Source organism: Rhopalosiphum maidis, chromosome 1 (genome assembly GCF_003676215.2).
Source record: "Rhopalosiphum maidis isolate BTI-1 chromosome 1, ASM367621v3, whole genome shotgun sequence".
NCBI lineage: Eukaryota > Metazoa > Arthropoda > Insecta > Hemiptera > Aphididae > Rhopalosiphum > Rhopalosiphum maidis.
The window spans coordinates 36,561,342-36,573,654 of record NC_040877.1 but is presented as its reverse complement, the minus strand read 5'-3'; the positions used below and the strand labels follow the sequence as shown (position 1 = coordinate 36,573,654).

The window sequence follows — 12,313 nt, the reverse complement described above, 5'->3', positions numbered from 1 at the left end:
AGACTAACTATAATTTTTCTGAATTTTATTATAGATTATAGATTATATTATATTATAAGAGAACATTTTATGGCCGTTTTTCTAATAAAACTACAGTGTAAATTTGTATTATAATTATCAATTACATAAAGTGATGAAAAAAAACACCCTAGCACGAGCAGTTGATATGTTGCGCTGGCGTAGCAATCAAAGTATATATTATTGTCCGGCCGAAAAACGTTACGACGGAAGAGATAATCGGCAAGCGGCAGGCGAATTTTAAAAACGTGTTATGGTTGGTTCATTTAAATAGCTGCCACCCCACTACCACAATACATGCATTCTTATCATAGACCTTATATTAATAGACGGCAAGTTTTATAGATTATACAGGTTGCCTCATAGTCTCCTAAATATTTCGATCACCCCGTACCATTCCTTGTCTACTGATATCACCAGAAGTATAAAATTTGCAGCGGCGTATTAAAAATGCATATGAACGTATGTATTTTTATTTTTTTATGCTATTATTTTTTATTATACTTAACTGATTTACTGCTTATTATTAAATATCGATGTATTATCATTGAATTATGTATTTTATTACTTAATAATACGCTATATGTGTAATTATTCATTATTTTTCGTTATTTTTTGGATAGGTTTTAATTACACTCATATAATAATATATTTAATTATTTTTTTAAATTTTACAAATCGTATCTAGACATCCAGTTATAGTTATATGAAATGATAAGCAGTTACTCTTGTACTTAAATTTTTTTGTTGATTCAAAATTGTAATTTAACTATTTGAACTGAACTAAAAAGTTTGACTATTGTAGTTATTACTTAATATTACTTAATTAAATAAAAATGTATATTATATAATGTGTGTAATTATTTTTTGTTGATATTTAGAGTAGGTGCATTACTACATTACAGATGAATCCAAAGCCGTATCTGTGGAGGGGTCTACGGGGTTCGGATTCCCCCCGAATAAATATCCACAAATATACATGAAGCAATTTAATTCAAATAACTTAAGAGGTCGATAATATTTGGAATCTATTGGTAATGAACACATATTTTTAATTATTAATAATATATACATACATGTATACTGCACATCATATTTATTGTTTAAGATGATATTTAATTTGATGTATAAAAGTAAATAAAAAAGTTTATATCATTTTATTAAAAACATTCATATAACAATTGTACACGTTTTCAAATTTCGTTTTTGGTGTTATATAAAAATAAATATTGAATGATTGTGATTGTTCATTATAAATATTATAATATCTTATATCATATAGTGTTTCATTTTAATATTGCATGTATTGGTGTAATATTTCATGATATATTGCACTTAAAAATGAAAAGGTGGAATAGCGATTCGAAATACGAGTATATAAATTATTATAAAGCCACAATACATTGAAATATTTTGTTGCAGACGACTATTACAATCATATGCTATAGATCTACAAACCAGTTTTAAAATGAAAAAAAAAAAAATTCTTGTTTTGAAAATTTCAAGTACTTATTATATTTACATATTAATTAAACTATTATATTACCACTCGGCACCCTTTCTATGCATACAAGTAAAATATATTAAAATAAAACTCGGAATTTTAAGAAATTCAAAATTCAGTTAATTTTTTACATTGAACTATGAACATAATATTCTAGTCTATAGCAGAGACTTTCAATTGTTTTATTTGAATGCTGTAAAAAAAAAAATTAAAATCTCTTAGTTGGCTATGATGATTTAAACACAAGATTATCCGAAGTAGAGATATTTTAACAGTGAATATTTATTATTGATTAATATAATTTAAATATCCAACAAGGCAACAACTATATAAAAAAAAATTGTTTGTCTTTCTTCCTCCTCACTCATAATTTATTTATATTTACGGCATTGGTTAGGAGGCCCCAGTTTAATAGATACGCCATGTTCAAATCCTTTATGCGATTCAGAAAATGAACAACTAGACGTAAAAAGTCGTTAAAGTTAATGATTATTAAAAACAATAATTTTACAAAAATTTAATTTAATTTAGTTATTATGGGTGATGACCATTGTTATATGTGATTTATTGATGTACCTATAAAAAGTAATCATTATACTTTAAAAACATTGAACAAATCTATTTTGTAATATCTAAATTTAATTTTATACCAATTATTATTTCAGATATAAATTAAATATATCTCTGTAACCTCAAGAGATTATTATTGTATCAGAATATTATGAATAAATCAACGCTTTGTTAGAATATTAACACAAATAGCAATGTATTAAATAGTGAACATTTGATGTAGAGACTCGTGTAATTATTTTATACTATATGAATAATAATTTATGATGTAATTCCGTTGTCGAAATCGTATTTCCGTCGACCGTCTGTGGTGATAATACTATAATAGGTAGTTGATATACTTAAAGTATATCATGGATAAATATGTCCACATTTGACAAACAATAAAATTTGGGATTATTTATTGTTACTTATTTGACATTATTTTAGTAAGGCACTGCTTTAAACAATAGTTTTTAACGGTTTTACGTTTAATCTATGTTGAATTTATCTTGATGAATTATACCGATATTAGGTATATATTTATGTTTTATATATATGAAATGCAAATTCACAATGTAATTTTCGGTTTAAATATAATAATACGTATACATTTTTTACCCAGTTATTATTCTTTATTATTATTATTGTACAATTATAATTTTAAATTTTATAGATATAACCCACTAATCATACAATAATCAAATCAGCGGACAATTATTAGTTACAATAGTTAGATCGTCAGAAAAAACTCTGATCTCTGTCATCAATAACATAATTATATTATTGTTGTTATACACAAAATAACGATTACATCAAATATATTTAAAAATGTATAAGTACATAATATATTTTGTAAGTGTCTGACAGTGTAGGTACAAAATAATGAATATATAATATTCTAATCCTCTTTTATTTTAAGTGACTTCAATAAAGTCTATTTACTTATCGATTAATTTCCTATTTTTATTTATAAAGTGATTAACGACTATTTGAATGACACATAAAATAAGAGCAGACAAACCGATAAGTCGAAAACCCATTACACTGCCTAAATGTATGAATGTGTAACCAGCTAATGTTGCTCCCAACGAAGCTCCTGTGAAAGCAATACATACGATATCAATACATTATTGTATATATAATATAAAAAAATGATATATTTATGCGTCTTCACTCATTATTTTAAAAAGTTTTTTGAAAATATTATTTTTACATGGTTTGAACTTTGATGTCATTCCAAAAAAATGCATTTATTTTAATCTCAATAAAGTTAAAACTTTTCGAAATAATGAATGGTAAACACTGGATAACCTTGCTTGAGTAATTGTAATTAGAAACTAAAAATTAGTATGAAAGTGACAAACCGACTCCTTGGAACGCCATCGAAAACAACCCTTGAACTGTACCTTCGCTACCAACAGGGGCAATTTTTGCAGAATATGATATTCCGGCAATGTAGCTCAATCCAAACGTTATACCATTTAACAATTCTACAGGCAGTACCCACAGTGGATCTCGGATAAACGAATACAAAAGAAATCTTAATGCAAACATGGCAAATGATATGGAAAAAGCCGTCATATGCCCGGTACGCTTGAGCAGGTGGCCTAGAATTTAAATACATAGAAAAAAAAAATTCTTAATGTTATGTAATTTATCGATATAAATATATAATTGATATAGATTACAGAGCTGTATTTATGAACCTTTGATAAAAAAATATATTGGCGCTCTTTTTCCCCCTTAAAAAGTAAAAATTTAACTTCTAGCGCGGCGTCCCTTTAAAAACTAATTTTCAATAAAACCGATTTTATTTTTTAGATTTAACTTAAAAACCAAATAGCTTTAGATTCTAGAAATTTTCACAGAATTTCCACAAAACAGCAGTTCTAACTTACCTATCTTTTTAATGAAATATATTATTTTTTTTTTAAAAAAAAAGAACGACTAAAATATTGTAATCATAATTTCAAATTGAAAATAAGCAATAGGTATCTATTTTTTAAATATATTTTTATAGTTTGTTAAAAATGTTTGTATTCTATAAATATTTTTTTTTACGAATAAGATAAAATTTATAACCAAAATGACATTAAAATAAAAAATGCTTAAAAAATGTAAATGCAAAATATATAATAAAAGTTCTGTTTTGTAATTGTTCAATAAAAAGAAAATACGTATATAATTTTATTGTTGATAGTATTTTATTAGATTACACCTAAAGCAATGTGTTTTGTATTCAAGTCCGTTACCTATTTATAAGGCATACCTACTACGACTAGTCTTACTACACTTAGACTTACCTGATAAGTAGAAAAAGGGAACTTCCCCACCTAAACATTCGATTGTAAGAGAAAATCCTTCGATTGAGCTTAATATCGATTTCCGTTCAGGGTGATAAATGGTTGCCAAATCATCGAGATACCTATAAAAAAGAATATAAATAACACGAATAATATTGTCTTAAAATACACAATTTTTAAAAACAATTGGTTGAGCAAAACGCCAATTTTGTTTTTAATTTCTAATTATTTTTTTCTAACCTAAAAAAATTTGTATGGTGTCATGTTTGAAATTGTTAGTATTAAAAGGCATTAATATTTTTACTCGGAAATTGAACAATATTGTTTTATTACTTTTTAAGATTGTTAAACAATTACATGAATATTTAACGTTTATAATAATAATAATACTAACAATATTTTATTCTATATATTCTATATTACTAATTACGAGTATATTTATCTAGAAATTTTCATTTCTTCTATTCGCCTCTAACCAAATTATTTTTATATTGCAGGTTTAACTTTTTAAATGTATTATTCACCTATGTATAATTTATTCTATATTCATTATTATTGTATAATGTATATACTTACCTAGTTTAGGATACCTACTAATTTGTGTATACTTTGTAGAAGGTAATTTAATAATTTTTATATTATACATTATTGTATATGAATATGATAGTGTGTATTGGCAGTATTTGGGATAGTAGATACGGAACGATTAACTTTTAACAGCTAAGTAGTTATAAGAATAATATAATACAAAAAACCTAACTTCCACATGATCGTCATATAACAGTTATTCATGACGTGCTATAGATTAAAGTAGACAGTTCCGGTTGCAGTGTTTTGGTTTGGTTAAAGTATATCGGTGAATTTACGATACTATGACATAATATTTCAGTGTATGGTAATATTTACCAGATAAAATAATACCAAATGTACGCCGTAAAAATTCCTCCAATAGTTGCCCAAATTAGGAAAACGCATACCTTAGCGTTTTTCATCACTTTTTTCACATCCTTGAGTATATTTGTTGTCGGCCCGTCAGTCTCAGGTATCTATATATTATCGAAAACAACGAAAATGATGTACACGTTGGATAAATGGAAATTTTGGGCATCGTGGGTATTGTCGAATTGAATGCGAATCATAGAAAGTCATTTATAGTAGATTATTGAAGTAAAACCTAGTTACTACAGAATTTATTTTTAAATTTAGTTTTGTTGATATAACATATTTTAGAGAAAAAGTTATTTATTTATAAATAAAATAAAATAAAAACGTGCCTACTCTGAATGATAATATATACTATATATGAATATGATAACATAATACGTAAATAGTTTATTATAAGAATTCTTATCGTTAAAATTTTACAGAATTTATTATCAAATACCATACAACTATAATAGTTTAATATTATAGTACACTAAGGCCGGGCTAGCCATATTTCAAATTTTACCTTTATCAATAATTCAACAGAACACGTTTATAAAAGGTAAACCTAGAGAATAACAATGTTTTCCTATCGGATTAAACCATGTTATTCAATTATAAAATAAAAACTATTTTATATTGCTTTATGCTAGATTGATTCCAGATTAGATACACGTCTTATGTATGTAGTATGTACTAGCTTAAGACCAACTCGTGGGCTATATAATGTGGATTAATAATCTATAGGTAATGATTTGACTATAAGTCAATAAAACTTGACTTTAGAATCTTTAGATTATCTGAAATTCAATGTAAATGTAACTATTACTCGTATGTTGTGAAATTGTATATTTCATCTCACCTTTAAGTTAAATGCTACTACAAAATCTACGATAAGCGAAATTGCCGAAAGCAAATATCCGGGTAAATGATCCTTCTGTGCTAGACCACTGCTGTACCAGTCGATGGCACCCCCCGCCACTATGGACATAATACCCCATCCAGCCGCACCCCATAGACGTTGCATTCCGAATTTGACGGTGTCTCCACCTAAAATGAAATATCAATAAATATCAATACTGCATTCTATATTGTTCCGTATATACGAACTATGGAATTAGTTTATTTAAAATATCAACAATGATATACCAAAAAAAAAGTAAAACATATGATAAAATTCATTACGCTGGATATGTACAGTAAGCACATACAATTGTTATCCATATATATTGTATAAGTTGTTTAGACAAATAAAAAACTGAAGATTTTAATCGGAGTGAATAAAAAATAGTATAGGACTACAGGTAAAGTGATTGGCGTGTATTAAAAATATATTTTAAGTACAAAATCGAGTAAATATTTTAAATACCTGGTTGTAAAAATATAGTTTGCAATTTTTATAAATAAATTACACCTAAAATCTATGAAAGTTTACAGAAAATATTGATCGAAAAATAATACATAATCTTTTAATTTCGCAACTCTGTAACATATCCCGCCTAAATCTTTCTTGATACCACAAATTTGTAATTATAAATTATTATATTATAAATAGTGGACCTACCAAGGATTCCCAAACAGATGGTCTCCTGCAGGACTTCACCGATCATAAGCAATACCATCCTCAGCGTGACAACGGCCGCGAACCACCAGAATTGCAACGAAGCAAAGGTTTCGGCGTCGGACATCTCACCAGTCGACGAAGTGGCACCCGGTACGAGGTACAGCGTGGGCGTTATCAGGCCATTGAGAAGGATTGCGCCTAAAAAAACAGTCCGTCGGCACTTCCATCTGTCAGTGATATAGCCTGTCAGTGGTTTGACCACGATGTTCAGCAGCAACAGTAACGTGAAAATGTTGCCAAACACCGATGACGAATAACCCCGCTGCTTGGCAATCGTCGACAGGAATGGGTTTATGGGCGAATTTCCTGAAAAATCCAACGTATTCGCGAATACAATACAATATTCATTTTAAATAAATATTTCTTCGCTTTTTAGCTTAATAGAACTTTTGTATTCTTCAATAATAAAATATTATTTAATTTTTTACGAATACCAAATCATACTGACTGTTACTGATTAAATTATAAAAAAATACAATAAAAATTATATCGTTTAAACTTTAGTATATATCATACATTAACATTATGCTAATTAAATGGAAAGTCACTATAAGTACTAGGCCTTTAAAAAAAAAATCAAAAGGGTTTTTTTTTATTTACCTATATCATGGTAATCATGGTATCATAGTATGTAATGGTATTAGTGAGAGGGTAAATTATAGTATTATATACATAAGTTATAATCATAATAATATTGAAAAACTGAAATAAAATATTTAAACCACATCATAGACTACCGACTTTTCAATTAATTGATAAGATGCTACATACCCATGTTTTGTCACCGTTGTACAACATAAACAATATGTGCTCAATAGAACACATAACGTATTCTTAGCTTTAATATTAGAGTGAATTAATTTGTTAAAGGTTATGCAATTATCAATAATAAAGCGTTGGATTTTTTGAATATTTGAATTTTAAAGCTAGATAATATGAGTTTTTTAATTTGTAATTTGTTACATACTCATATCGTATTTAAAAATTAAAATATCGAAAAAACTCAAGGGTATATTATTGATAATTTTCTAACCTTTAACTTTGATTGTAAGTAAAATTATTCTAATATTAAAGCTAACAATACATTATGGGTTCTACTAAACGCAAATTTGCTGTGTTGTATGTATGCAAGACGGAGACAACACGTAAGCGCGTGGCGTCCTCTTAACATAGACACTGTATAAAGTATAATATTGTGTTATTCATATATTATTCTGAATTTTAGGTCATATATTTAATACTTAAATATTTAATTCATATTCTATAGTGTGGTCTATATTATTTGAATAATCTCAAAATCGGCTATATGTATAACAGTATCTACAAACAATAAACTATAATATTCAACGCATTTTATTGATTCAAAAACTGGCGAGTAAACAAAGTTCCGAAAATGCATTAAAGTTGTAACTTAAAATAATATAACATTGAAATACTTGGAACTACTGATATAGTGTTGGTCAAAGTATTATCAGTTTTAGATGAGATGTAAAGAGAACACGAAGAACATCATATTAGTGTATGTTGAGTACGAACTCAAATAAGAACTAATACTACAGCTACTTTATTATACTGAAAAAACAAATCAATATATTAATATATACTATTTGAATATTATGAGGTATAAAGGTAAAATACTTTTTTAAGTAAATAGAATAATAAACAAACATAAATTTACTATAAAAACAGCATATTATATTAAGCACACACCTATTTTGTGGAAGTTAGAAACGCGAGAAGTATACCAAATATGGAATCCAGTTGCGCGTGTCACCTGCACCAGAGTTAAAAAAATCTTTTTCAACAATAATAATGTATTTATGAATTCACTGTTATAGGCTTATAGCTATAGTTTTAATCTTTATATCGTGATTTCAAATCGAAATTAATTTGTCTGCGTAATTTATAAATATTACCTACCTGCATCGAAAAGAAAATAATGCACCTTTATAGGCAACAGATCGGTGTTTATGTTTAAAAAACTCATCGCAACCGATCTTTTCTATCTGTATAGACGATCACAGTACGTCGAAATAATTCATTTGAAATACACTACCGCCAACAGTGATTTCGCAACGTTCTGACACATTAAATTTAAGTAATTAAAATACGTATGTGTTGTACGTTATTCGTATATATTATTTACAAACAAGATAAGATAACACACTTCAATTCAATCGATAATCCATAAAAAAAATCAGTGAAATCCTATAAAATGATAGTGTATAGGATTAATCCACCACTATTTATTGGCATGGTAATATTAGAAACATATTAATCGTTAACAAAACGAATAAAAAAAAAAAAACGATTGTCGATCTAATAGAATAATAAGTTCAATTATGTTTCAACTCGAGATGACATTATCTACTTGTGTAATATTTTAATCCGTTTAATTTTATAATTTTAGAAGATAACTAAATTATTTATAACACGTAAACCGCCAAGAGAGTTTTTCACTATGTTACTTCATTTCGCCACGAGATCTAATTCTAAATCTCGGCAAAATTGCTTGGGGATTCTGGTTGTTTCATAGATTCTATTCGGCGCAAAGATGACTGTGAAAGATTCCTCGAAGTTTTCGGGAACGATTCATGTACTATGCACATTGTTCACGGATACAGTATCCGGGACACTGTTCGCCGAAAACCCGTCAAATAATTGGATAATGTCAAAGGACCGAGTTCTCGGCCGGTACGATCAACTGAACCGAATCCTTGACCGGATACCGCCAAACGTCTTCAACATTCTTTATGATTAATTTGTAAAATCGACATGACACTGACAGTGAATTTCTATAACGCATAAATCTACAAAATTGAATACAAAATTACTCGTTTCCTGTGTTGTTAATTAAAAAAATAAAAATATCGTTATACGTTGTAATATGAATGTTTTAATGTTCTATGCGTTGATTGTGTATATGGATCAATAGATTACTATTGACCATATTAATATTATTATTTTAAAACAAAATTTAATAATTTTTCCGAGAAAGAATTTTGAACACAAACAATTATATAGTTTACGGAAACAATGATTAAAAATGAAAAAAAATTAGTACTCACATAAATAGTGGAACGGCGTTTTATCGACTTGTGGTATTTGTATAGGTACATAAGATAAAATGCTTTCTTTTACACGCGGGGACTCATATGATATGCGTGAATTCTGCATAATATTATATAATTTTAGTTCATATTAAATCGTCACCGTTGGTTCGGTCTAAGCGGAATTTACCTGCACTGTAGCTATTACACATTCGTCCGCAAAACCATTTTTACCGATTTTCATAGTTATTATATGACTTCGGGTATACATCGCGCGTAGACGTTTTAAATAGGTATTATTAGCACATTTTGAATTATCGTGACACCCGATCTGATCACTGTAGACAAAAAAAATTCAGACCTACACATGAAATGATATCCGTCGGACTAGATCTGTATAAGTTTGTGTTAGACTGGAACAGCTGAATGAAACCTGCAATCGTAAATCATAATGTTATGTTCAATATTACAACATTAAATGTATTATTATTGTAAATTATTATTTTTCTTGAGTATTATTGGTTTTTAAATGATGTGAATGTGACTACTTAGAATTTTGAAGGCCCACGAAATATTTCCAGATTCCTAATGCGGCCCTTCAAAAATATTAATTGGTGACCCCTGTTATATTGCGATGTAAATGTAGGTTCGAGTAAAGGCGCATCGATTGAATATCCGTGGTACCATGGTGCCGGTAAACTTTTGCACGTCAACGTAGTACACTCGTAAATTTTACGAACAGACAAAATAATGAGTGTTCGTGGTCCGCAGACCTGCTGTGTAGTGAAATACTCCACCCATACGGTATGTATATTATTACCTATACATTAGCACGGGCGGTGCGCGCCGGTATGTCGCCCGAGCACGTTTTCCGGCCACTCGCGGACAGGCGGATGTCGCGGGCGTCGCGAGTGCGGTCGCCGATGCGGTCGATCACTACGACGGTTTGGCGGGCGCCCGGCAGCTTTCGGGTTCGCGTGCGGAACAACGACGGTGGACGTTGACGACGGCGAACGGCTAGCGGTACCGACGCGGGCAACGATCCCGCCCCGGCGGTACACGTTTTATATGCATCAGACACCGGAGGAGGCGACGACTGTTTGGCACGGGGTGAGCGATGACGATACGTATTGTTTTGAGCTAGGAACACGGACGTCAGCGGCGCCGGACCCGTGGAAACTGTGCGTTTCACAGGGCCCGGCGGCGCGCGACTCCGGCTGCCACTGCGGATGACAGACGTGGCCGACTACGGACACACGCCAGTGGCGAGGGGGAGAGCATCACTGTATTTATCGTCGCGAGGCGTCCGGGTCGCGTCCATCCGGCGGTGGCCGCCGATTCCGCAGGCCCAAAATATCTTCTTCGCTCGTCCAGGAGTCGCCGTCAACCATCGCTCCCGGGGCCGAAGCTGTCGGGCATCGCCTTGCCGTCTAGTGGTCATCGTATCGTGCGGCCGAGCGGAACGATCTCGTAACGTTGCGGGGGGCGACCAGTGGCCTATAACATATCGCATTTTGGCACCGAATCGCCATCTCGTATGCCCCTCCCCTCCCCGACTTGTTTCGTGTCATTCTGTCGATGTTTTTTTTTTCATTTTTTTGTTATCATTGTTTTATTGTTATATCTTTATTATCATTGTTTTCTTGTTGTTCAAATTATATTTTTTTTTCATTTATATACATTCTTTCGATTTTTTATTATTGAAAATGTATTTTACCTATTTACTCATCATGTTAGCCCATATGGCAGCTTTTTTTCATACATTTACACTGTGTTTTCTTATCAAATCGTATTACATTATTGATACTCCTAACGGCAAGTTTTTTCTGAAAATAATTGATCTTTTTTTTGAATTTATATCAATATATACCTTGATTTGTTATTAAAATATCAATAAATTGAAAATCGTATTTACACAATGAATTATTGTTTTATTTTTGAGTATATAAATCAATTATTAAAAATTAACGAATTAGAAAATCGTTAAAAAATTTCCAAAGCTTATTGCAAGAGAGATTTAAAAGAAAAGGCACTAAAATAGTTTCAACAATTAGTAGTTATAACCATCGAGAAGAACACTAACAATCGTTACATCATTATTTATAGTAAATAAACATAATATGTACAATATAGGTAAATATTATAGTAAAATATTATTATACACTTTATATACATGCTGATCTAGATATTAAGTCCCCCCTCCCGGCTTTGTGCCACATTCCGTATATTGTAAGGCTATGGCCAAAATCGAATATGTACGAGAATATTAGTTCTCCGCGATGACGATCACGTTCACCAGGACTCCGAGACAGCCTTACAGTTTAGTAAGCTGTTTTGT

The 12,313-nt window shown here is 30.0% G+C and overlaps 1 protein-coding gene and 1 long non-coding RNA gene across 4 annotated transcripts; one reads left to right on the top strand and one right to left on the bottom strand.

The window, feature by feature from the left end:
• The first annotated feature begins 34 nt into the window (after positions 1 to 34).
• LOC113553744 lies at positions 35 to 7,010 on the top strand. Its single transcript, XR_003405209.1, has 3 exons — positions 35 to 480; positions 900 to 1,052; positions 6,857 to 7,010. It is a non-coding gene; the product is annotated as an uncharacterized LOC113553744 (long non-coding RNA).
• Positions 2,718 to 9,028, bottom strand: LOC113553710. 3 transcript variants are annotated; one of them, XM_026957195.1, is made up of 8 exons: positions 8,871 to 9,023; positions 8,636 to 8,699; positions 6,866 to 7,231; positions 6,164 to 6,351; positions 5,284 to 5,423; positions 4,378 to 4,499; positions 3,439 to 3,681; positions 2,718 to 3,170 (listed from the first exon to the last, which is right to left on the bottom strand). In XM_026957195.1, the coding sequence occupies exons 1-8, from the start codon at positions 8,910 to 8,912 to the stop codon at positions 3,013 to 3,015; spliced, it is 1,323 nt and encodes a 440-aa protein (XP_026812996.1). In that variant the 5' UTR covers positions 8,913 to 9,023; the 3' UTR covers positions 2,718 to 3,012. The 3 variants fall into 3 exon arrangements, with proteins under 3 accessions (XP_026812996.1, XP_026813003.1, XP_026813013.1); XM_026957202.1 differs by having other exon boundaries at positions 8,846 to 8,987; XM_026957212.1 differs by lacking the exon at positions 8,636 to 8,699 and having other exon boundaries at positions 2,720 to 3,170; positions 8,846 to 9,028.
• Between the last annotated feature and the right edge of the window lie 3,285 nt (positions 9,029 to 12,313).

Excerpts from the sequence above, each read along its gene's own strand:
- LOC113553710 (XM_026957195.1), bottom strand. The coding sequence starts at position 8,912 with ATGAGTTTTTTAAACATAAACACCGATCTGTTGCCTATAAAG. Across the intron at positions 5,424-6,163 it reads TAGTAGCATTTAACTTAAAG|ATACCTGAGACTGACGGGCC; the intron begins GTGAGATGAAAT and ends GATAATATATAG. Across the intron at positions 3,682-4,377 it reads TCCCTTTTTCTACTTATCAG|GCCACCTGCTCAAGCGTACC; the intron begins GTAAGTCTAAGT and ends TTTAAATTCTAG.